At 42.6% G+C, this 25,858-nt stretch overlaps 1 protein-coding gene across 2 annotated transcripts in view; it reads right to left on the bottom strand.

Moving 5' to 3' along the window:
* The window catches only part of LOC111588460 (interferon alpha/beta receptor 2-like), a 39,375-nt gene that overhangs the window by 6,711 nt on the left and 6,806 nt on the right, over nucleotides 1-25,858 (bottom strand). For both annotated transcript variants that reach the window (XM_023298868.3, XM_035943154.2), the window contains exons 4-7: nucleotides 25,136-25,293; nucleotides 16,858-17,006; nucleotides 14,012-14,171; nucleotides 13,227-13,342 (exon numbers count right to left, since the gene is read on the bottom strand). In XM_023298868.3, coding sequence (XP_023154636.1) covers nucleotides 13,227-13,342; nucleotides 14,012-14,171; nucleotides 16,858-17,006; nucleotides 25,136-25,293 — 583 coding nt within the window. The remainder of the gene's footprint in view (nucleotides 1-13,226; nucleotides 13,343-14,011; nucleotides 14,172-16,857; nucleotides 17,007-25,135; nucleotides 25,294-25,858) is intronic.

Below are 25,858 nucleotides of genomic sequence, written 5' to 3'. Positions count from 1 at the left end.
AGAAAATAAATCACAGCATTTTCATGATTGGGGGCTCCTAGCCCTGATGACCACCGTATGTAAGGTTAGGATGGTGTATTACATTTAGCATTACAAGCAGCTGCCAAATTCAAAAGTGATCATATCCTAAATACATTTGACCTGTTCCTATCTAAAAAGCATTTGAATCAATCGCCCATCCAACCCACTGTCACAAATCAATATATGAACAATGTAACATGCATTCTAGGTACTCACATGTTTTATATTTCACTTCTCATCTTTTATTCTAACTCACATTTAGTAAACGTTAAAAATGTACTTTTTCTGATCCATAGATATATGCCACTTTTTGACCATTGAACCACTACACCACCATTGGCAGCTGAGTTCAACCTTAACTAAAGACAAGATAGACTAAGTACATCAGCCATGCAGGAAATGCCTCTAGAATGCCGATGGCTGCCTTTGTCTTTTTTTTTCTTAGACCACAGAACAACCACAGTCATGATGAATTTCACAAGAATTATGTACACAGCGTGTGCGGCATGTGTGTACGTATATTTTGCTTCAGTATGTTTCCGCTTGCTGTTCTTTCCTCTTATTTTTCTTAGAAAAAGTTAACTGTGCTGCTTGCTGTCAAACCACAAAGAACAACAGCACATTTTACTGTATGCCCAGTGCATTAATCAGTAATCATATCACATAGTAAACTTTTACAACAGGATTTGAATTTTGAAGTTTTGTTTAAATGTCACTCGTTTTCCACTTTTGGAACTCTTAACTTGCATGACATGATACTTAAAGAATAATATTTTACATTACAACTTTGATATGTGTAGCAAATGGAAAATTTACTGTTGGGTTACCAGCTACATTAAAGATGTCCCTACTTCACTAAAAACTACATTATCAGTGTTTCCACACTTTTGGACTGTGCTGTGCATGTTGAAGAGAAAGGACGTCTCAACACTGAAGTCTACAGGAAACTGACACACACAGACCAATATCTGTTGTTTGATTGTAGGAATCAAATACCCACTAGAAAATAAACTGGGAGTCATCAGAACCTTAAAGCACCAGACTGAGAATGTTCCTTCCAACGCAGAGGGAACGGAGACGAAACACGCTCAAAAACAGACTCAGCGAGTTAGCCAGAGATGGCGCCATGTCCATGCAGCAGCTCAGCACCTCTCACTTTCTCGTAGCTTACTTCTTCTAACAGTCTACTGCTTAGTGGGTGCCATGCGCACATGCATACATAAAATACAGCCGGCACAAACTGCTTGCCATTGGTTCAATGCCAAGTAGCTGTATTTTTGGAGAAATCCCATCGGAGCTCGTCAGGCCACAGGGGTCTCTGTGGATCACAAGTCCCGGCCGGCAGGCAAAGGAGGCAGCATGGAAATAAGAAGCAGAAGTGGGGCTGTGAAGCTGTTGCTATCTTCTAAGTTCTGTATCGGATCCAGATGTAAATATCTGGAAATAAAAGCTGAAATGTTGATCTCTTGCCTCAAATTCATCTTTTCATGTAAAATCCAAATGTTATCAGTCTACAGCAAAAAATACAGGAATTGGCCTCACTGTTCCAATACTTTTGGAAGGGAGTGTACACTTCCTCAGTGCTGTTTTACATCAAATGCTATATGGACAATGTTACCACAATGAAGTGGGTCCACTTGTTTTCTAACAAGCTGTGGATGAACAAGGATGTACAACTGCTGAAAGCCCGAAACACTGCTTTTAGGTCTGGTGACACAGAAATACAGCGTGGCCAGAGCTGACCCCACAAAGGGCATCAGGGATGCTAAGCACCATACAAACAGAGGATTGAGGACCTCTTCGACAACTCGGACTCGGCAGAGGGAAGTCGCCACAAAGCTGGCCAGAATAGTAACATATAATAGAGATCGACCGATATGGGTTTTTCAGGACCGATACCGATTATTAGTAGTTAGAGGAGGCCGATAACCGATATTTGGAGCCGATATTCATTTGCAGTAAAAGTTTAAAAATTAGCGTGAAAAAAATTGAATAATGCAAACACTGAACTTCGTTTAAATGCCTAAAGCATGTTTATTTAATCAAACAAACAGAAAATAATAGCTCCAGAAGTGCATGGATTTCCTACACTCAGAAGCATCTCTTATAAAGTTGAATAAAAGCTTAAATAAATACCTCCCTGAAATTTTTCCACAGTAAATAAAGTAAAATTTAAATATAACTATAATGACTTATCTTTGCTTTAACCCTTAGGAATCTGGGGGGACAATTTGACTGAGGTCCATTTTTGACCTGTACCTTTATATTTCACCTTAAAAATTGTTGATCTTGCTTTGCTTGGTGTCCTTTTTTCAGCACAACCTCACCTGTATGATTCTACAATTATTTATACATTTTTGATATAATGTATGAACACACGACCTAAAATTGCTGAAAAAATACAGTCTGAGTAGGAAAAAGTTAGATTTTTTTTTACTGTGGACACAAACGTGTAAAGAATCCTTTTCAGAACTTAGAATGCAAATATAAATTGTTTATGTCATAAAATAATGTGCAAATTCAGCAGTCAACACAGTTATACACCACTATTTGCACTAAAATGCAGGAAATTTTTAGGCACTTTGGCACAACTATTTACAAAATCATCAGGAGTCACAATAAAATTTTACATAAATGAATTTGTGCCACTCCAAAAAAACTTTTTCTGTCCACCACAGTCTCTACAATGGCAAAAACAATAGGAAAGGGGCTTTATGGCTCAGTGGGTAGAGTGGCCGTCTTGTAACTGGAGGGTTGCCAGTTTGATCCTGGCCTGGAGAGCTCATGTTGAGGTCTCCCTGAGCAAGACACTAAACCCCTAACTGCTCCTGATGGGTTGTGGTTAATGCCTTGCATGGCAGCTTCTACCATCAGTGTGTGAATGGGTGAATGTGATGTATAATGTAAAGCGCTTTGGGTATCGTTTCAGGTACAGTAAAGCGCTATATAAATACAGACCATTTACCATTTAGGACCATGTGGAGAATCTGGAGTCCTGGTGTTCTCCATTGCTAGAATAAGTTTATTATTATTATTTTACATTTGAAGCAAAGTCTTTATTTTCTGTGCATCTTGTGTCTTCTCTGTGTCTGGCAGAGAGAGTGATCTGTGGCCAAAGCCATTGAAGGACGTGCTGCTCTCCCAAGGAGTTATAACTATCCCCTGACTAAATAAAATGATAGAAAGTTCCAAATCCGCAATTTGGCCATCTCTCCACTGTGTATTTCTTAAATATTCCACTCTCTTACTAGTAACACAGAGACGCTCTGACTGGGATCATGCCTGTGCAGACGCTCTCATCCCCCAGGTGCTTCCAGCAGGGAGTCTCAGAGCTGCTTGTTTTTCACACGTCACTCCCTAAGAGTTGCAAAACTCTCCCTGATGTTTCTGATTGTTTTTGTGTCGGCTACAGAAGGCTTCAAAGAATCTCCCGTTTAGCCGTTCACCATACAATGACGCACGAAATGCGCTTGTCTAAAGTTCGCTCAAAAGTACAGCGTTTATTATTGATCATAACTCTGGTTTTACTTGGTCGATCAACACTATTCAAAAACTGGTAGAAAGTTCAAAATCCGCACTTTTGACACACGTTTAAAGGGAGACTCGTCGACGCTTCATCTTCCTGCTTTGTTTGATTACGCAGAGGATTAAGTAATTCACAGACATGTCGGGAGGTAATAGGAGTTAGCAGAGCTGCCGCTAATGTTTACTCCGCTCTTACGTTATTCTGCTGCTCACTGTAACGTTAGTAGTAGTTGTGAGATCTAGAGCACTGGGATGTTTATTACAATTTCGGAAGAGTTTTCTGCATTTACCTTCGACACGTGTTTTCTCTCTGGAGCTTCTCACACGAGAACACTTTCCCTCTCTGCTGTGTGTGTGTGAGGACAGCTACTGCTTCAGAGGCTCTGCCACTGAAGCTTAACCAATCAGAGCGCGGGGTGGATAGTGCTGGAGACAGAAAGCAGGAGAGAGAGACGCGGCTGCATCTGAGCCAAAATAACTCAGGTTTAAATTGATTTCTTCATATCGGCCCGTCGGATTAAAAAAAGGCCGATGCCGATATACGTCAAATGTCCAAATATCGGCACCGATAATCGGCCCAACCGATAATCGGTCGATCTCTAACATATAACATTAGCGGCTTGACCAGCAGCAGTGCTTCATTGGCAAAGCAGCTTAACCAGTTCTTTAGTCGTATGGAGGTGAAGACAGCGGAGATGACCATCAGTCAAGCCCCAGCCACTGACAGCCAGACACTTGTCATCCAGTCTGCTGATGTGATACGCACAATCCATAAGATCAACACATGAAAAGCAACCGAACCGGATGGCATTCCCTGGCGTGCGTTCCAGGAATGCACTTTAGAGTTAGATGAAGTATTTCCCAATATCTTTAACCTATCTCCGTTGCAGTGAACCTGCCTGAAGACATCCACTACAGTACCAGTCCCAAAGCAGGCTACCATAACATTACTCAACGACTACAGGCCTGTTGCACTAACATCTGTAATTATGAAGTACCTGGAGAGACTCGCCCTGCAACACCTCAAAGCCGCTCTGCCATTCAGCCTGCACCCCATCAGTATGCCTACAGATCCAAGAGGTCAACAGACGATGCCATCGCTACCACTCTCCATACTGTACTTCATCACCTGGACCAAGGGTTATATGCGCAGCTTTTGTTTGTCGAGTACAATTCTGCCTTCAACACCATCTTACCAAGCAGACTGCTCTCCAAGATGTCCAACCTAGGTGTACAACATAACATCTGCCTGTGAATTCAGGACTTTCTAATGAACAGGCCACAGTTAGTGAGGATGCATTCACACCACTAAAAAGTTAAACTAGTTGAACCTAGGGCTGGGCGATATGGCCTCAAAAAAAAATCTTCGATTTTTTCACAAAAAATCCCGATTCACGATTTATCCGACTTTTTTTTAACCCCCTACCTAATCTCTGCACACTTAAGTCCAGTCTACTTTATGCAAATGAGCTGCAGCCCTCTCCAGGTAAACACACCGGATCGCAGCGGAAAACGCACCGCAACTGGACCAGCATGCCACGTGCGGGGCATTTCCTGCTGCAATCCGGTGTGTTTACCTGGAGAGGGCTCCAATGTGCCTCAAATGATAATAATCATGAGATATAAATGTGTCAAGGTGACAGTAGGAGGCCAGTCCTGACTTTACAGCAGATTAACTCATCATGTTAGTGTCGCTGCTCTGGATTTGTATCGTTAGTGCAGAAATGTGGCTCTCTCCTGTATGCTGCCCGGCAGGTTAATGTCCGACCTGCTCCATCTTTGTGTCGCCCTCCCTGTTATTGGTTATTGACTATGACACCCTATCAGTGGTATTGACAAGTGTACTATGATCACATGTTGGTAATTCATACAGTGTAAAGTGAAAACTGACCAATTGCTTTGCGATGATTGTTTGAGTACTAATCAGTTTCCTAATGTTGACTTTACATTTGTCTATAGGACCAAATACTTACAAACTTTCTGTTCAGTCAGTGTTGTGGTGAGCTTACCTGCATTTTTTTTCTTTTTGCTGATTAAATTTTTAACCAGAGAACTAGAGATCTACTATCTATCACATATTGGATGCGGCGTGCGGAGATCCCACGCATCGTGAAACTGTCCTCAAACTTATAAACTAGGTGTCAGTGACCTAAAACGAGGACAGATTCAGCTGCTGCACAGATTATTTCTCGCCTCAAATGCTTTCAGAAATACTTTTCGCTGACGTGTTTTTGAAATAAAAGGGAAAATTTGTGGCCGAGCCGCTGTGTTTATCCGACTCATCTGCAGGACTGTCCAGCTGAAAGCTCGGTGACGTCACCACGTAGCGGCCCGCTGTTGCTCAGCGCTGTCATGTGACCATGTTGTGGTCCGCTAGTGACCACCCGCCGTCCATGCGATTTTGAGATGCGGTGCGTTGCCGTGCGGGAAAATAGCATCTAGTGGACACGCACCTTTAGATCTGCAACGCTCGCCGCCATGTTGTTTGTGTATCAAGTGGGGGGGGGGGGGGGGGGGCGCGCACTCTGAACTACGGGAGCCCAGCAGGCAGGCGCTGGTGGCGGATGTTGATGAGAAAATTGATTTTCATTAAAACAAATCGACATTAAGTACAAAGTCGAATTAATCAATAAAATCGATTTATCGCCCAGCCCTAGTTGAACCCAGTTTCTTCATTATTTTAAAAACAACACATGGTACCAGGAGCAGTCCGAAGTCCACAGTGGTGGAAGTCATGGAAAATGTAAAGCCGCCTGACGCCATAAGTTGGACTGGAAACGTGGACTGTGAGTGGCAAATGTTCAAACAGCATTTTTTGCTGTACCTGCAGGCTCTTGGACTGGACAGCAAGCCAGATGCACCGAAAATAGCACCTCTTCTCACCGTTGCTGGATCTCAAGCAATAGAGGTATATAAAATGGATGTGTATGTTGACGGAGATGATAAGGACAAGTTTGTCACAGTCACAGCCTGGCCCCCTGTCTCCCTTCTCCCCTCTCTCCCGCCTTTTCTCCTCCTCGTTTCTCTCTTCCTCTCTTTTCCTCCTCTCCCTCTTCTCTACCTGCCTGTCTTCTCCTCAGCCTCGGTACCTCCCCCCTCTGCACTACGCACCTGGTCTTGATTCCAACGCGATGGATACAGCTGTGCAGGAAGCACAGCTGCTCCAGATCAGCCATCAGCTCCATTTAAAAACCAGCTCATCCCACCAGTCTCTGCCGGGTCATAGCCAAAATTTCAACAACACATTCCTTCCGGCCCATCTACTCTCGGCTCAGGTTTGTCTGCCGGGCCGCCGCTCCCTGTCATCTATGGCTGGCGTCGATTCTGCCGTTGCCCAGGACTGCCATGATTTGCGGTAGCATCGGTTCCGCTCTAGTGAGCCATTCCTGCTGCTGGACGCCACTCACGCTCTACCACTCTCCGCGGCGCTCTCCTGTTCTTGACGACGCATCTCCTGGATCATTGGTCCTCCTTGCCAGTCAGCCCTCTCCCTCCCTGCTTTGTTGTCCTGTCTTGTAAGTTCGCCGGATTTGGTTGTTAGTTGTTATTTTAGATCTGGTCGCTATCCTTTAGTCATTTCCAGTTCTTAGTTTTGAGTTTGTTTAATCCTGTTTTATCCTTAGTAATTTACCTGGACTTTGGTTTATCAGTTGTCCCTAGTTGACTTTGGTTTATTTGTATTTACTTATTCTGTTTAAATAAATCTCCATTGTCCAACCTGGCCTGCCTGTGCCTGTACTGTGTGCCTGCACTCTGGGTTCTGACTCCCTTCACCGTAACAAAGTTTGACACAGTCATTCACAAGTTTGATAAACACTGTTCACCAAAAAGGAATGAAACATTTGAGAGGTATGTGTTTAGGTCACACGTGCAGCATCCAGTCGAAAATTATGATGCCTTCCTCACAGATTTAAAGTTTAAAGCTAGAACATGCAATTTTGGAGTCCTCCAAGATTCAATGATCCGTGAACAAATGGTGTTCGGGATTTAAGATACTAATCGGGGCGGCTGTGGCTCAGGTGGTAGAGCGGGTCATCCAATGATCGAAGGGTCGGCGGTTCGATTCCCGCTCTGTCCTATTTGTGTACTGTTGTGTCCTTGGGCAAGACACTTTACCCACCTATTGCCTCCAGTGCTGCTACTCACACTGGAGTATGAATGCGTGTGAATGTTGGTGGTGGTCAGAGGGGCTGTAGGCGCGGATTGGCAGCCACGCTTCCGTCAGTCTGCCCCAGGGCAGCTGTGGCTACAAATGCAGTTTACCACCACCAAGTGAGAATGTGTGAGTGAATGAATAATGGATTCATTGTGAAGCGCTCTGAGTGCCTTGAAAAGCACTATATAAATCTAATCCATTATTATTCCATTATTAATGTAAGGGAGTAACTACTATGTGAGACTGAATTAACGCTAACTGGGGCTGTGAATATATGTTATGTGAGTGAACTACCATTGCAGCATGCCAAAACATTCGGAGATGTTACTAAGGGTGGTGAAAAATATGTCGAAGTGGTCGCAGGATTGTCAAAATGGCCTAAAACAAAAAGGACAGCAGCCAAAGCAGAGAAAAGACTCATATTTTTAACTGTAAAAGATGTGGCAACAAGTATGCAACAAGTGCAGAAAACAGAGTCACTTTGGCAAACAATGTCTTTCCAAAATGAAGCAAAACCAAAGTGAACGTGTGCATACTGCAGAGGTAATAGACCTCATTAACTCTTTCTTTGTGGGCATGGTAACACAGTAGGATATTAAAGTAAAGAGACAGTGGACAAATGGACAGTAGTACTGGAGATTAATGGAGCTGTTATTACTGTTAAGCTGGGCATAGGAGCAAAGGCCAGTTTAGTAAATGAACACAACCTGAGACTCATGAGACTAAAACTTCACATTCACAGATAAGCAAAGCCATTCAAAGCCTATAATGGACAGCTCATTGATACTAAAGGCACGCGCACACTCAAAATGAAAGTTAAAGGAAAAGAATACCATCTCATGTTTGTTATTGTTCCAGGCGGATATGACTTACTGTTAGGAGACAAAGCATGTAAAAAATTGGGCCTTTATCAAGACAGTGTACAGTATCAAAATAAATGCACATAACAGCGTAGATGCAATAGTGGATCAGTACTCAAGTGTCTTTAAAGGGTTTGGTGTCTTACCATTTACCTACAAGATACAGCTAAAAGATGATGCAGAGCCATGTTTCCAGGCAAATTCTATGAGATGAGCTGAAAAAAGAGCTTGATTGAATTACATTACTGGGAGTTATAATGAAAATGGAGGAGCCCACAGAATGGGTGACCTCAATGGTTTGTGTTGGGAAAAAAGACTGGTGGTCTTTGTGTGTGTATGGATCCAAAAGATCTGAATGCTAACATTACCAGATTCTAACCAGGGATGAAATAACATGGGAAATAGCAAGACACGAGGGGACACGAGGCGAATATTAGGATCAGTTCATATCGTAACATCCGATGGGGGGACACGCCAAATATTCTGATCTCTAAATAAATATTCAGATAACATCGTCACGACTGAATATTCGTGTCTAGCCATAAGCTGAACAAAGAAAAATGTAGTTTGGAGTGAGAGAACTAACATTTCTGGGAGACAAGTTGTCTGATGCAGGCAATACTGGAGATGCCCAGATCAGAGGATAGAAAAGGTGTTCTAAGAATATGGGGCATGATAAATTTCATCGGTAAGTCCATACCAAACCTGTCCTCAAAGATTGGACATCTGAGACAGCTGTTGCACAACAAAACTGAGTTCAAATGGACTGTCAGCCATTAACAGGAATGGTCACAAATGAAAACCACTCTAACAACAGAGCCAGTTTTGACATTCTATGACCCATCTAAAAAGACAAAGATATCAAATGACTCATCAAAAAAATTAACTGTGGTTGTATGTACGGTATGTGTTTTCACTTATTCACTTTGAGCTGCTGATTAAAAGTTAAACTAGTTGAATCCATTTCTTCATTATATTAGGAACAAAACAGTGTAGTATAGCCATTGCTCTCAGGAAGGTGTTATCAATCAAAACACACACCACCAGATTTAAGAGCACTTTCTACCCCCAAGCCATCGCTATCATGGACTGCACACTGAAAATACAAACTTTATTTCTAAGTGATGGCTTAGAAAACAAATTATACCTTTCATAACACTTGGTGCTGCTAGAATGTTTCTACAATTCATGATGTTATCACTTGAAGCTTACCTGCCGAGAGGTGCATGTTCTGTTTGCCTCCCAGCAACATCAAGACCAACCGACCGGTGTCAATTTTCAATCACAGCAGTCTAAGAACTTTGGATGCCTGCCACTACACCAGCTGATACCAAAACAGCTTAACTCACTGGAGTCTTCCCATCCTGGTATGGTTTAGCGACACAGCCTGCTGTTTTCCACCATAGGCATCTTCTGCTTCTTCCCACTGAGGTGGCCGACAGGCGGGACACCCAACCTCCACCCGGTTCCAGACTGCTTGCCTCTACTTCCTCCACTCCATGGACTGCTGGCACCGTGCTTTTCTGCTCGTCATGCCCTGAATCATTCTCTGGATCTTCATGGGTTTCTCACCGCTGCCTCCTCGCCCACCTGGTTCCTAGTCCACTCTGGCTCCAGTTAGCCCTGCACTAGCTCTCCTCCACCGGACCATGCCACCGCTGTACTCCGCCTCCGACCTCTGCTCCCTCAACCACCACCTTCCCCCAGACTGCCAAGACATCCTCAAAGAAGCTGGAATACTCCACACCTGCCGCCCGGCACACAGAGGCTATGGCCAAAAGTTTGTTCACCACTCTTCCTCTCCACGCTCCATTCCATCCATCCGGTCCCACCGCACTTCCAGATTACATCATCACAACAAACTGACCGACAGGTGAATCTGACCAATCTACGCCCACTTCCCTGGTCCATACACACACCCTCAGCTACACGTCATCTATATTTGGCTCTGTTTAACACCCGCTCCCTCACCAACAAAAGCCTCATCTTCCATGAATTCATTCTGGACAATAATCTGGACTTCCTCTGCTTAACTGAAACATGGCACAAACCACTGGACTACTTTTCACTCAACAAAGCAACACCCACAGGATACACCTACACAGACAAACCCCATGCAGAATGACGGGGTGGCAGTATTAGCAATCCACAGGATGGTCATTAAAATCACCACACTCCATCCTGGCTGTTTCTTCATTTGAACATGTTGTGTATAAACTCCCTAGCAGTGTCCACCTGGTTACGGTTGTTATTTACCACCTACCCAAACCAAACCTGGACTCTCTCACTGACCTCTCCAATCTCCTCACCCATCTCTATACCATCTCTCCATCCATCCTCCTCCTTGGTGACTTTAACATCCACACTGACAATCGCAGCTGTATACATGCCAATGAATTTCTGGATCTTCTCCACTGCTTCAACTTCACCTAACACATTCACTTTCCCACACACCACCATGGCCACATCCTGGACTTGGTCTGCTCCACCGGATACAGCTATCACAGCCATCATGCCATAACCTCCACATCTCTGATCACCTGGTTATCAAAATGGACATCAGCATCCCCATCCCACCCCAAACTCAAACGTACGATAAGCTACGATAAAATCCATCATGCCCTCAGCCTGAACTGTGACAAATCTGACCTCATGATCATCAGCCCCAAATCCCTCACCTAGTCCTTCATCACTTCTGCCTCACTGTCAACAACTCATCCCTAACTCCCTCCCCTCACACCAGCAACCTTGGACTAATCCTCAACACCCAACTCACTTTTGAATAGTACATCAAACTAGCGCTGCAGCTATTGATCATTTTAGTAATTGAGTATTCTATCAATTATTCTGGTGATTAATTGAGTAATCGGATTCCGCACTAGGCATGCGCGTTACAGCATCAAAAGCGGAAGTGAGCGCGCTGTGCAACAGAAATAACCGTCCTGGACACATATATATAGTATAGTACAGGTGTATTGTAGATATATAGTATAGTACACAGGTATAGTACATATATAATATAGGACAGGTAATATTGTACATATGTAGTATAGTACAGGGGTATTGTACATATACAGTATATTACAGGGGTATTCAACTAAAACCAAAAGCCATGGGAACCCCACATGTATTTAGCATCACTGTAACCATGACAAGTGAACACTATGTCAGCTGCCTGCTGACAATTACATGATTGCAATCCTACTACAAAATCGACTGAGAAGCCCCGGCGGAATACTGCGCTCTCTGTGTGCCAATATGGACTCAAATGCAGCTGGATCTCAACGTTTTTCTAAGACCCACACCCACTCTATTTCCCATTGGCTAATGATATTGGTCTGGTTGAGAGCAAAAACTGCGTTCCCCTCATTCTACTGATAGATAAACACGATTGGCAATATAGTCCAATCTTTTTTCGTATTCGAGCCAAACGCCAGCGCCGCACACCAGAATTCCGGCATGGTGCCTGAATACTTACAGAAAACATACAGTGAAGGTACGTGTCAACTAGATGCGTTTTTCCCACATATAGACGCGCTGCATCTGAAAATCGCACGCATGGTGGGCGGTCACTAGCGGGCCACAACATTGTCACATGACAGCCCTTGAGCTTCAGTGGGCCACTAGGTAGTCACATGACCGAGCTTTCAGCTTGAAAGTCTGGCAGATGTGTCGGATAAACACAGCGGCTCGGCTGGTTAAAATAGAAGCGCCCTGTCAAATTTAAGGACCCGGTTTGTATCAAATGAAGTCTGGGTCCGGCCTCGGACCGCGGTCTGCCATTTCGTAACCTGGGGTCTAACATGTAGTTCATTAAACAAAGCCTCGATTCAGAGAATTTTGCCTCGAGGAATTTTAGTAATCAAATTACTCGAATAACTCAAGGGATCGTTTCAGCCCTACATCAAACACATCACAAAAGCAGCCTTTTTCATCTGAAAAACATTGCTCGTCTCCGGCCATTTCTTTCCCTCGCTGCTGCTGGAACCCCCATCCATGCCTTCATCACCTCCAGACTCAACTACTGCAATAGCCTCCTCTATGGTCTACCCTCCAAACTCCTTAATAAACTTCAGGTCATTCAGAACTCTGTCACTCGTCTCCTCACCCACACCCGCGAACACATCACTCCCGTCCTCCAAAATCTCCACTGGCTGCCCGTCAAACACCATATAAAATTCAAAATCCTTCTCCTTAACCACAAAGCCCTCCATCACCAGAACTACATCCGAGAACTCTGAATAGACACTTACGGTCCTCAGACAATCAATCCCAGTAACTAAGTGCCAATGTCATTCGGACAGCTAGGGTTGTCAGTATGTTAGATCTATCCAATATTTGAGCACTACAACACTAATATTTTTTTCTGCTACTACTGTCCTTAACTGTATTTCTTTTAGTCTGCTATTAGTGAGTTTACATGAAAAACATTTAAAATAGTTTCTCTAATAATATTAGCAGTGATCCACATGGACAGCTTTAAATCTATTGTATATTAAATGTCAGAGTATATTTGTAAATATAATAACAGAGATACATTTTCCAGCACAGACTACAGACACATTTTCCACAAAAATACAATAAAAATAATTGTTGAAAAACCCCTTCAACCTGCTTAACCCCAGCTAATTTCTACACTGCAATCATATGCAAGCAGTACTTACCAGGACTGTCGGTAGTGGTCTCCTTTTCAAACAGATGCAACCAGTACCAACCAGCAGGGCAACAACAACCACTACAACGATCACCAACAAGCACAATGAGGTTGAGATCAATGAGTCTGCAAAGAGGATATAATATTCACACATAAATCCAGAGAGATTTCCTTCATCATCACTACTGCCGACAAACATTAGTGAGAGTTATAGTTCACAGTTCAGAGAAAGAAAACATATTTGTTCTCTCCAAAATTAAGACATACATGAGAGACAAATAACGACTGATATCATTGCGGCTCATTTCAAAGTTGGAAACAATGTAGTAGTATACATGTGCACAATATATGTTGTGAAAATATCACAAAATTAAAACAGAAACAAGTTTAGACAATTTAAATCCAAGGAATCAGATTAAAATGATAAAAAGAACAGGTGAAACACTATTACAAGCATCAACAAACTCAGGCTGTCTAATCTAATTGTGAGATTTCACAAAGACCAGGAATTGCCCAGGAAGATCAACAACCAACTAAAATTTCGTGGAGAGACAGTTACAGCAGTAATTAGAAGGTACAGAATGAAAGTAGCAATTGTGCAAAGGATAAAATGAAATACAGTGTAGGGTAGGGACAGCCATTCAATTGACTTCTGAGGTCCTGACCTTTTCACCCAACTTCCACCTGACTGAAGGCTTCACTAGTCAGGATAACTGAAAACACTATTGTGGTTGTGCAAAGCCTTTAAAATTCAGAGGGTTATGAAACAGTGAGAAACACACACACACATGATACCTTCAGGGAAGATGCCAGGGGTGACTGCACACACTGGTTGGCTAAAGTTAGACTTCTTGGCCTCCAGCCCATCTGAGAAGCGAACTGAGACACAGTATTGTCTACCTGGTGCCAGCTCCGTCAGAATTACTGTTTTCAGGGACTTGGTTTCTTCAACAAACTGCCCACAGAACACAGAGAGATAGGAGATTAGCACAAGACACATTATTCCCATAATTTGAACCAGAAGAAGCTATGACTGAGACTGCAGTGATTCTACATGTAATTTGTGCAGTGTAATTTTACAGCTGTTGTAAACCAGCTACCCTTGAAGACCACCATGCAGTACATACATATGCAACAAATCCAAGGAACCAATCCTGTCAACTTGTAGGGTGGGGCTTTCTATATAATTCATTTCCTTCATAATATGTTTTTTTTTGTTTGAACATGTATGGCAAATTACTTCAATATTACAGCTTTCAATTGTGTGGCTTAGAGTAGTCTTTGCTTCAAAAGTGGAACTGAGTGCACTATGCAACAGAAATAACCGTCCAAGCAGAACAGGAACGGACATCTGCGCTGTATCGTGCATATAAATAACTGTCCGCACTCTGCCCGAACAGTTATTTCTGTTGCATAGCACGCTCACTTCCGCTTTTGATGCCGTAACGTGCTTAAACGATTAATTGATATACATTGATTCATCAATAGTTGCAGCCCTAGTCTGCCTAACACTAACCCCAAGAAAGCAGCCAGACTAGATGGAGTGCTGGGACAGGTGCTGAAAGATTGTGCAGCTGAGCTAATGAAGGTCTTCACCAACATCTGTAACGTGTCACTGTCCACACTGTGGGTCCCAGCAAGCTGTCCCTCTTTCCCAAGCAATCTCACTGTCAAATTAGCTGATGACACCACGGTGCTCGAGCTCATCAACAACAACGATGAGTCAGCTTACAGTGGTGAAGTACAATTTCTGGCATCATGGTGTGAAAACCACAACTTGGCCATCAACATTAAAAAGACCAAGGAAATTACTGTGGGCTTCCTTGAAACAGAATGATCTATCCCTACTCCACTCTCCATTGGGAGTGATTTGGTGGAGAGTCACAAAACTTAAGCTGTGATGGAGGACCTGGGGCATTAACACTGCCTCAGCCAGGGAAAAGGCCCAACACAGTCTCTACTATCTGAGGAAACTGAAGAGTGCTAAAATCCCTGAGCAGCTCATGGTGAACTTCTACCACTGTGCTATTGGTAGCATACTAACGTATGGCTTCTTAGTGTGGTTCTCCAGTTGTACTAAGGTTGAACAGCAGGCCCTCCAGAGTGTGGTGAAAACGGCAGGGAAAATCATCGGGATCAGTCTTCCAGAGATCAGTACCATCTACACCACCCGCTGTCTACGTCATGTTCAAAACATCCCATCACTCTGCACATCATCTGTTCCGTCTGCTGCCCTCTGACAGTTTTCTATGACAGTATTAAGATGCTCAGTCACAATCTTGTTATTATAGCTGTGTTATTATGACAATGACAATAAAGTATTGAATTGATAAATTATCAGTACAACTATTTTGAAGCATAACTGTTTTAGCAATGTATCCATTACATTTGGTAAATATTTAACTATATTTTCCCATCACCAGTAGATGCTTCTTTAAATTATCCATTGTTTTAGCACATTTATTTCAACTACTTTTTCATCTCCTAAATTTAACTATTAAAACCACTTCCACTACTTAGTCTTACAATTAATCAAGCCATTTTTACTGAGATTTCATCCATTATTTAGCTACATATTTTTTACCATTAACCTGGAACTTTCAGATAGCTATTCATTAGTTACAACTAATCATTAAATTCCTGACTTTCATGTACCTATTTGTAACTTTTAGCTATTTGTTTCAATCATTTATTGATTGCTTTTTGGTAACTGGTTAGATGTCTGCTTTTCTGCCCTCTTTTTGTTTTGTTTTTTTCAAATTGTTATTTCATCCATCCATCCTTCCATTATCATTACCCCTTGAGCCTCATTAGGGTCACGGGGGGGCTGGAGCCTATCCCAGCTGACTTAGGGTGAAGACAGGGGACACCCTGGACAGGTTGCCAGCCTATCGCAGGGCTACACATAGAGACAAACAAGCACACTCACATTCACACCTACGGACAATTCAGAATTACCAATTAACCTCGACATGTTTTTGGACTGTGGGAGGAAGCTGGAGTATCCAGAGAAAGCTGATGCATGCACAGGGAAACATGTAAACTCCATGTAGAAAGATCCCAGGCTCAGAACCGTGGATCTTCTAGCTGCAGTGCTCACTGCTGAACCACTGTGCAGCTATTGGTATTTCAGATTTTTTTCAAATTAGTTGGTCTAAATGCACCTTTTTGAAACTGTAGCTGTATCCCTTGGAATACAACTACCACTTGTTGGGAATCACTGGTATATGACCACTAGCAAACTGCAGACTATGAGCCAAATGGATGGCTGTGGAGCGAATTCTGTACCTGTTTCAGAGCACCAACTCAAAATTCAAACTGTTTTCACACACAAGATGTTTGGACAAGTCTTCACTTTACTATATGAAGTGCTATGAGATGACATAAATTGTGAATTGATGCCATATAAATAAAATTGAATTGAACTGAAGTACACGCATGCTACACGCTGACAAGTTGCTCAAACTCGACTTTCCTCAGGGTATTTTCTCACCTGTCTCTGTAGCAAGAAATCCACATCAAGCACCCTCATGATAGAACAGCCAGTTGCATTGTTTAAGCAGGGTTATTCTGAATGTTTTCCTAAACATGTCAGTCATGGTGGTACAAGCAGATAAATCAGTATTCTGTATGTAGGGTACCTGAGATTCTTTCCAATAGTTGCTCCTGATCTTTAATTGGTAACTAAGACTATCAAAGGCCTCCCGAAGGTGCTCCTTGGGAGGTTGAAGATCCACACACAGATCTCTGCCACAGGACCTGACCGTCAGCAGTGGAAGACCCAGGTGCACTGGGACAGACAAAAATAGTGACAAATTTAACATGTTAGTCACATAAAGTAAAATTGTCCTCCCGACAGAAACTGTCACGCAACTAACATCTAACAAAGGGGTGAAAATAAGAAATTAATGAAAATGTTTAGTACCAGCCCCAAATATGACAATAAGGCTGTAATAACAACGCTTATTTGTAGTAGCCACATGGAGGTTTCTTCTGTTACAAAGACATTCACTGACACGATACATGATTGCTACAATTACCTAATCTTAATCAATAAAACACACAATAAAATGCCTAAGCCTAACCTAGTTCTAAACCTACAGTAAAAACCAAGTTCTAACTCTCAAACCTATAACAGCCATTTGAAGTGGTGACAAAGTGCAGACTAACCAAAATGTCCTCACTTCACTGTTCTCACAAAGATGGTTGGGCAAATGTGCACATGCACACATACTGTTTTTGCTTTTTGGTTGTTGTGCTTTTTGCAATTTTGTGCATTGTAGAGCAGAATTAAAACATGAAAACTTGTGAAACGACAAATGGAATTATATAGAACATACATATGTATGTACACTATCCGTTAAAAGTTTTACAACACCCCAATTTTTCCATTTATTTATTGGAAATTATGCATATTAATGTCTCATTGTAGTCTGAAATGAAAGGATAGAACAAAGAAACAAATGAAGTTAAAAAAATACATTTAGAAACCAAAATTCTAATCTTTTGACTCATCAAAGTTGCCACCTTTGGAAGATATAACAGCTGAACACACTCGTGGAATTCTTTCCACAATGGAAATCAAATATTCTTCAGAAAGTTCTTCCCAACTCTGTTGCAGAAGTTCCCATGAATGTGTGGCACTTGTGGGTTGCTTTGCTTTCACTCTCTTCTGTCCAGTTCATCCCAAACCATGGGGTTTAAGTCTGGAGACTGTGCTGCCACTCCAAGTTTTCAAGCTTACCATCTTGTTCTTTTTTCCTAAGGTAGTTCTGGCATAGCTTGGACTTATATTTTGGGTCATTATCTTGCTCTAGGATGAACCTCTGACCAACTAGGGGCATACCAGAGGGCATCGCATGGTGTTGCAAAATGCTGTGGTAGCCATTTTGGTTCAGGGTACCTCTCACTCTGTACAAGTCACAGACCCTGGATCCAGCAAAACAGCCCCAGACCATCACGCTTCCTCCTCCATGTGTGACAGTAGATGTCACACACTGAAGAACCATCCTCTTGCCTACTCGACAGTGTATAAAAATCCTATGTGATGAACCAAAGATTTAAAATTTTGATTTATCAGTCCATAATACAGGGGGTCTTCGGTTTACAACATCCTCAACCTACAGCGTTTCGTCGTTACGTCAGAACTGGCACAATTTTTGAACACTGAATATGTTATCAAAAATTGTGCCTAGGTATTTGTATTCATTCACTATTTCTACCTTGATGCCATGGCTAGTGCTAACAGCTGTTGTAGTCTGCTCACTCTGCTTGCTGGAGAAGGTCATCACCATACTAAACCAGATAACAGTCTGGGTGGATGTACATTCAGTCATCGGTATAGCGGATGAAGAGCAGAGGTGAGAGGATACAGCCCTGAGGGGAGCCAGTAGAGGTGAAAGAGAGGTTCAAGAAGGTGATATTGACCAGCACTCTATGATCTATGATACGCAGGATTAGCTGGTCCTTCAGGTATAGCAGATGGAGAGTTTCTCCACCATGATGTGTGGTTGTAGAGTGTTGAATGCAGAAGTCTGTAAACAGGAGTCGGGCTGTGGCATTGGGTTTTTCCAGATGCTTGTGGACAGTGTCCATGTCCATATTTTTGCATCATAAACTCGCCTGCTCACACAGTATGCGAACTAGAAAGGGTCACTTAGTGGGTTAGTCACCTTGATCATGTGCATCCTGATGACCCTTTCCATCACTTTAATTATAAGACTGGTGAGTGTCACAGGCCTGAGGTTGTTTAAAGCCTTAACAGAGTTCTTTGGAATGGGGAACACTGTGGAGTGTTTCCATAGCTGGGGAGCTATGTCGCTGTCCATAGATCTTTGAAACAGGAGCTGAAACATGCCTTCCAGCTGCTCTGCACACCACCACAGGACACAACCCCTGATGTTGTCTGGACTGGATGCTGTGTTCTTCGTGGTTCTCTTGAGGTAGAAGGTGTTGAAGGTGAGTTCTTCTCCGATGAGCATGAGGGAGGAGATGATTCCATCTATTCAGATGGTGCTGTCTGTCTCAAATCAGGAAAAGAAAGAATTGAGGTTGTTGGGGGGGTATTGAGCTGTTACTTGCCGCCAGGATGGTTCTGTGGGTGTGAAGCTCATTTTTTCACATTCAGTGCCATTGTAAAATATCCCTTCCTTCTTGTTGGGAATTTCCTTGGGCTATTTGGTTATCCATTCTTTGTTGTTATTGTAGAATGTTACCATTTCAGTGGGCAAGAAATTGTCTACACAGAAGGAGATATGTAGAACACTGTGTCTATTTGCTCGCTGATGTTGCTGCAGCGGGTCAGGAGGTTGTCTCTGTTTGTGGATTCGAAGTATGCCTTCAGAGTTGCAATGGTGTCATTTGTCCACTGCTTGATGTTTTTGACAACTATCTCTGTCCTCCTTATTACCAGGGTGTAGGCTGGTGCAAGCAGGATGGTCGGTGGTCAGCAGAGCCCAGCAGGGGAAGAGCAATAGGCCTATATGCATCTGGAACAGACTCACAACATTTATCCAGAGACGTCCCTAGGTGGGTGGTGCAGGTGTTATATTTTTGAAATCCTTTCAGTGGCTTGTCAGCAGAGCAATGGCTTAAGTCTCCCAGAATGAATTTGGGAGAGTCTGGGGATATCAGCTCGAGTCTGTTTACAGTATTCTTTATATGCTGTGTGGCTGCTGTAGCATTTGCTTTGGGATGAATGTAAACCCGGATAAAAAAAGAGCTAAAGGAATTCTCTGGGAAGATAGAAGGTGAAGAGGGAGACAGCCAGAAGTTCGATGACAGTGTTGCAGAGCTCCTCTCTGATGATGATGTTGAGCACCTTCATGTGTTTACTTAGAGACACACGCCGTCATCGTGTTGTTTTCCAGGATTCTCAGGGTCTCTGTCAAGTCATAAGGAAGGGCGAAGCCATCACTGTGCAGCATGCCATCACTGCCCTTCCAATTTAACCACTTTCTGTAAATGCAAGAATTGAGGCAGACCCTAATTCACGCATGTGGTTAAAGTTGGCTTGCAACTCATCTGTTTTGTTGCGCAAGAGCACACATTGACCAAGACAACTGAAGGAAGCGCGCTGTGTTTAGATTTTTCAACTACTAAAACACCAAATACACAAATATATAAACAATGCAAGCTGCTCTACGAGTTGACCGGTCAACCATAACAGCAGTAACGTGAACGTTTTCATCAATGCAATGGTACTCCCCAGTAGCAGTGGTGTCCCACAGCAGGCCAATGCAGACTCACAAACTGCAAAAGGTGCTTAGAAACAACTCAAAGAACATGACTAGGAGTGGTAGGTTCAATCAGCCATAGCTGATTTTAAAACAAACAAAGAGGAGGATTATGTCCCCCTTTTGTAGCACTGGAATTTAACATATTTACAACATTGGACCGGAGACAGGGTTCACTGTTATCAATAGAACAAAGACACCAATCCATACAATGTTTTGACCTGTCTAACCAGGACACAATTGTAAATGAGGCTTTACAATATTAGATTATTTCACATTTATATGAACTACTAAAAATTTCTTAAAAGTGTAACTCTGCAAGGGACACGAGCCATCCTCAAAGGAGATTGCCCAGCCTCTCTTCTTGAGTAATTTATATGGGGCAGTCTATTTAAAAGCCCCATTTTCAGTCCTTCTTGAGTTGTTTTTGAGTTCTCCTATGAACCAAAGAAAGAAGGAGACTATTTACTGAAGTTCAGACTAGCTGTAACACGCTGATCTTAACATCAACAGATGTATTATTCATCAGATTATCACTGCATCATCGCAACATGCATGCAAGTAATTTTCAGTCACTAAGAACTTAGTGCATCTTTCTAAATTGTCTTTTCTTGTCAAATTAAATTTCCCCAAAATTCCAAATTAGCCTACCACCAAATTAGCAGCTACTTTCAGGTGTGAGCACTTCATTCCTCAATCTATTCTACTTTCCATTTATCTCACTCACCATCACAGCTTTGTTTGTCTTATGTTTTCTTCTCTTACTGTGCATTATCATTGTGTAGTAGTTAGTAGTTGACTGTCTGCTTGTCACAACAAAGTTACATAAATGTAATTCCAATGCCTCAACTGTCCATTGCTCACATTTCGACACCTAAATTGTAAAGATGCCAGCTACCTATCCATCCACCCATTATCTATACACCGTTCTTTCCTCTGTAGGGTCGCAGGAGGGCTACAGTCCATCCCAGCTGACTTATGGTGAAAGCAAGGTACACCCGGGACAGGTCACCAGTGTATGCCAATTACCTACCATTACATAATTAATTCTCCCCTTAAATCATTTGCCCTGTCATTCCTGAAACACTTATTGATTGCACATTAAAAACAAGCTTCATAGACTGTATTTTTACGGTAATTTTACTTAATCATCTTGCTGGCCAAATGTGAAATCGGATTGTGTGATAATTTTGAATAAACAATTATCAATCCACCTGAGCATACATTTTGTCCTCTAAGTCTGAGGTGTAGACCCCTCTTCGAAGCTTCCCATTTTAGAATCCAATCAAGTGTCTACAGGATATACTATAACAAGTCTGATCCACGGAGGCTCTGCCCTGCCCTGCAACCCACAGTACCCAAAGGATCCAGTGCCAGTGTCATGTAGTTAGTCGTGAACTTATTTCAGATATGTGTAAATCACAGTTTTGGTGTATTGGTGTATTCAGTATTGCACCACAATCCAAAAAATTGCAGAAGTAACAAACTATTTAAAGAGTGTGTGTACTCTAGCTTTTGACTGGGTCATATTCTTTATATAAAGAAAAACAAAAAATTAAAAATAAATATATATATATATATATATATATATATATATATATATACAGACCTGATCAAAATCTTAAGACCAGTTGAAAAATAGCTAGAATTTACCATTTGCACATTTGGATCTTAATGAGGTTTTAAGTAGAGCTACAATATGCAAAAGCAAGAAGGGGGAGTGAGACAAAAAGCACTTTGAAAAAGTAATTTATTGAAAACAAGAAGTAAACTGAAATGGGCTGTTTATCAGCTGATCAAAAGTTTAAGACCACAGGCTATAAAAGCCCAAATCTGCTCAAAATTCTCATCTGTCAGGCATTCACACGGGCATGCCCTCCTGATGGCTAAAGCTAAGAAGCTTTCTCTTCTTGAACGTGGTCGGATCGTCGAGCTGCATAAGCAAGGCCTCTCGCAACGTGCCATTGCTGCTGAGGTTGGACGCAGTAAGACAGTCATTCTAAATTTTTTGAAAGATCCTGAGCATTATGGAACAAAAAAGTCAAGTGGTAGACCCAAAAAAATTACACCTGCGCTGAGCCGGAGGATCCGATTGGCTGTCCGTCAAGACACAAGGCGGTCCTCGACCCAAATTAAGGCCCTTACTGGTGCCGACTGCAGCGCAATAACCATCAGACGGCATCTGCGGGAAAAGGGTTTCAAAAACAAAAAACGAATTCAAAGACCTCGTCTCCTACAACGACACAAAACTGCCCATTTAGACTTTGCCAGGGAGCATAAAACGTGGGACATTGAAAGGTGGAAAAAGTTTTATTCTCTGATGAGAAAAAATTTAACCTTGACGGTCCAGATGGCTTCCAACGTTACTGGCATGACCAGGAGATCCCACCTGAGAAGTTTTCTGCCCGGCACAGTGGAGGGGGGTCCATCATGATCTGGGTGCTTTTTCATTCAGTGGAACACTGGAGCTTCAGGTGGTGCAGGTCGTCAAACGGTGGCTGGTTACGTGCAGATGTTGCAGCGGGCATCCCTCATGACTGAGGGCCCTCGTCTGTGTGGTAACAGCTGGGTTTTTCAACAGGACAACGCTGCAGTTTACAATGCTCGCTTGACGAAGGACTTCTTCAGGGAGAATAACATCACTCTTTTGGACCATCCCGCATGTTCCCCTGATTTAAATCCCATAGAGAACATTTGGGGATGGATGGCAAGGGAAGTTTATAAAAATGGCCATCAGTTCCAGACAGTTGATGCCCTTCGTGAAGCCATCTTCACCACTTGGAGCAATGTTCCCACCAGCCTCCTGGAAACACTCGCATCAAGCATGCCCAAACGAATTTTTGAAGTGATTAACAAGAACGGTGGAGCTACTCATTACTGAGTCCTACTGAGAAAATTTTTTGTTCTGGTTTGGAGAGTTTTTTGTAATTTTTTGAGCGATGGTCTTAAACTTCTGATCAGCTGATAAACAGCCTATTTCAGTTTACTTGTTGTTTTCAATAAATTACTTTTTCAAAGTGCTTTTTCTATCACTCCCCCTTCTTGCTTTTGCATATTGTAGCTCTACTTAAAACCTCATTAAGATCCAAATGTGCAAAAGGTAAATTCAAGCTATTTTTCAACTGGTCTTAAGATTTTGATCAGGTCTGTATATACACACACACGCTATATTGCCAGAAGTATTCGCTCGTCCATCCAAACGATCAGAAACAGGTGTTCCAATCATTCCCATGGTCACAGGTGTATAAAATCAAGCACCTAGGCATGCAAACTGCTTTTACAAACATTTGTGAAAGAATGGGTCACTCTCAGGAGCTCAGTGAATTCCATCGTGGAACTGTGATAGGATAGCACCTGTGCAACAAATCCAGTCGTGACATTTCCTCGCTCCTAAATATTCCACAGTCAACTGTCAGCTGTATTATAAGAAAGTGGAAGTGTGTGGGAATGACAGCAACTCAGCCACCAAGTGGTAGACCACGTAAACTGAAGGAGCGGGGTCAGTGGATGCTGAGGCGCATAGTGCCAAGAGGTCGCCAACTTTCTGCAGAGTCAATCGCTACAGACCTTCAAACTTCATGTGGCCTTCAGATTAGCTCAAGAACAGTGCTTCAGCAGAGAGCTTCATGGAATGGGTTTCCATGGCCGAGCAGCTGCATCCAAGCCATACATCACCAAGTGCAATGCAAAGCGTCGGATGCAGTGGCGTAAAGCACGCCACCACTGGACTCTAGAGCAGTGGAGACGCCTTCTCTGGAGTGACAAATTGCATTTCTCCATCTGGCAATCTGATGGATGAGTCTGGGTTTGGCGGTTGCCAGGAGAACCATACTTGTCGGACTGCATTGTGCCAAGTGTAAAGTTTGGTAGAGGGGGGATTATGGTGTGGGGTTGTTTTTCAGGAGCTGGGCTTGGCCCCTTAGTTCCAGTGAAAGGAACTCTGAATGCTTCAGCATACCAAGACATTTTGGACAATTCCATGCTCCCAACTTTGTGGGAACAGTTTGGATCTGGCCCCTTCCTCTTCCAACATGACTGTGCACCAATGCAAAAAGCAAGGTCCATAAAGACATGGATGACAGCGTCTGGTGTGGATAAACTTGACTGGCCTGCACAGAGTCCTGACCTCAACCTGATAGAACACCTTTGGGATGAATTAGAGCAGAGACTGAGAGCCAGGCCTTCTCATCCAACATCAGTGTGTGACCTCACAAATGTGCTTCTGGAAGAATGGTCAAAAATTCCCATAAACACACTCCTAAACCTTGTGGACAGCCTTCCCAGAAGAGTTGAAGCTGTTATAGCTGCAAAGGGTGGACCGACGTCATATTGAACCCTATGCATTAGGAATGGGATATCACTTACGTTCATATGCGAGTCAAGGCAGGTGAGCGAATATTTTTGGCAACACCCATAAAAAATGCAGTTATTAAAGCACATTGAGCATCACATTTTCCACAGTATAACCTACAATAAAGTATCTATTCAGAACTGTTTGGCATCATCCTGATAAGAAATGTTTACATTGAATTAGCGTACTTGCTTCTACAGTTTAAGATTCACTAACAGCAAAGACATATTTTGATTTGTTTTTCATCATCTTGGTAAAAACTGTTGGTTTGATGCTTTTATTTTTCTATCCTTTAGATTAAATGTCTTGTATTTTCAGTACAGTGCCACTTACTAATGGGTGTATATCCTGAAATGATGGCTGACAGTGAGCTGTTGTGAGCTTTAACCATGGTTATGTAGGTCTCCAGTGGGTCTGAGAACGCCTCAGTCAGGTTGCAAACCAGAGGCTGCTGGACATGCTCACAGCCTGCCACAGGCATCCAGGTTCCCCTTCAAGAGCAGAGAGAAGGGAAACAAGTAGACATTAAGGGGTCAGAACAGCCACCAATTCTTGCTTTAATCTCATCTACCAAAATTTGCAAGTATGTTTATAGTAACGCTGACTGTGAAATTCATTATTAGTACTTCTAGTTTCATTCTAAATGCCTACCATGACCTTCACATTTAAGTGCATTTATTATGAAGCACATGCAGAAATTGCATGCTCAATCCCTGTGCCATCTCTCCCACCTTCTGCTCCACTCCTATAAACCCTATGGTATAGCTAAAATAGTGTAATTGTACCTCAGATTACTTAGATAATGAAAACCTTATATTCCTCCCTGTTTAACACTTTGTATTTTACCTTTTGTTTAAGGTCAAGTTTAAGGTTAATTCAATTCAATTTTCAATTCAATTTTATTTATATAGCGCCAATTACAGTCAAATTGTCTCGAGACACTTTACAGAACCCATATGCCTGACCCCCAGAGCAAGCCAAAAGGCGACAGTGGCAAGGAAAACACCCTTTTAACAGGGAAAAAAAAGCAGAATCCGGCTCTTTGTGTGGGGGGAC

The sequence above is a fragment of the Amphiprion ocellaris genome, chromosome 11 (assembly GCF_022539595.1).
Source record: "Amphiprion ocellaris isolate individual 3 ecotype Okinawa chromosome 11, ASM2253959v1, whole genome shotgun sequence".
Classification (NCBI taxonomy): Eukaryota; Metazoa; Chordata; class Actinopteri; family Pomacentridae; genus Amphiprion; species Amphiprion ocellaris.
The sequence above is the reverse complement of the archived record's forward strand: the minus strand, read 5'-3'. Positions and strand labels throughout refer to the sequence as shown.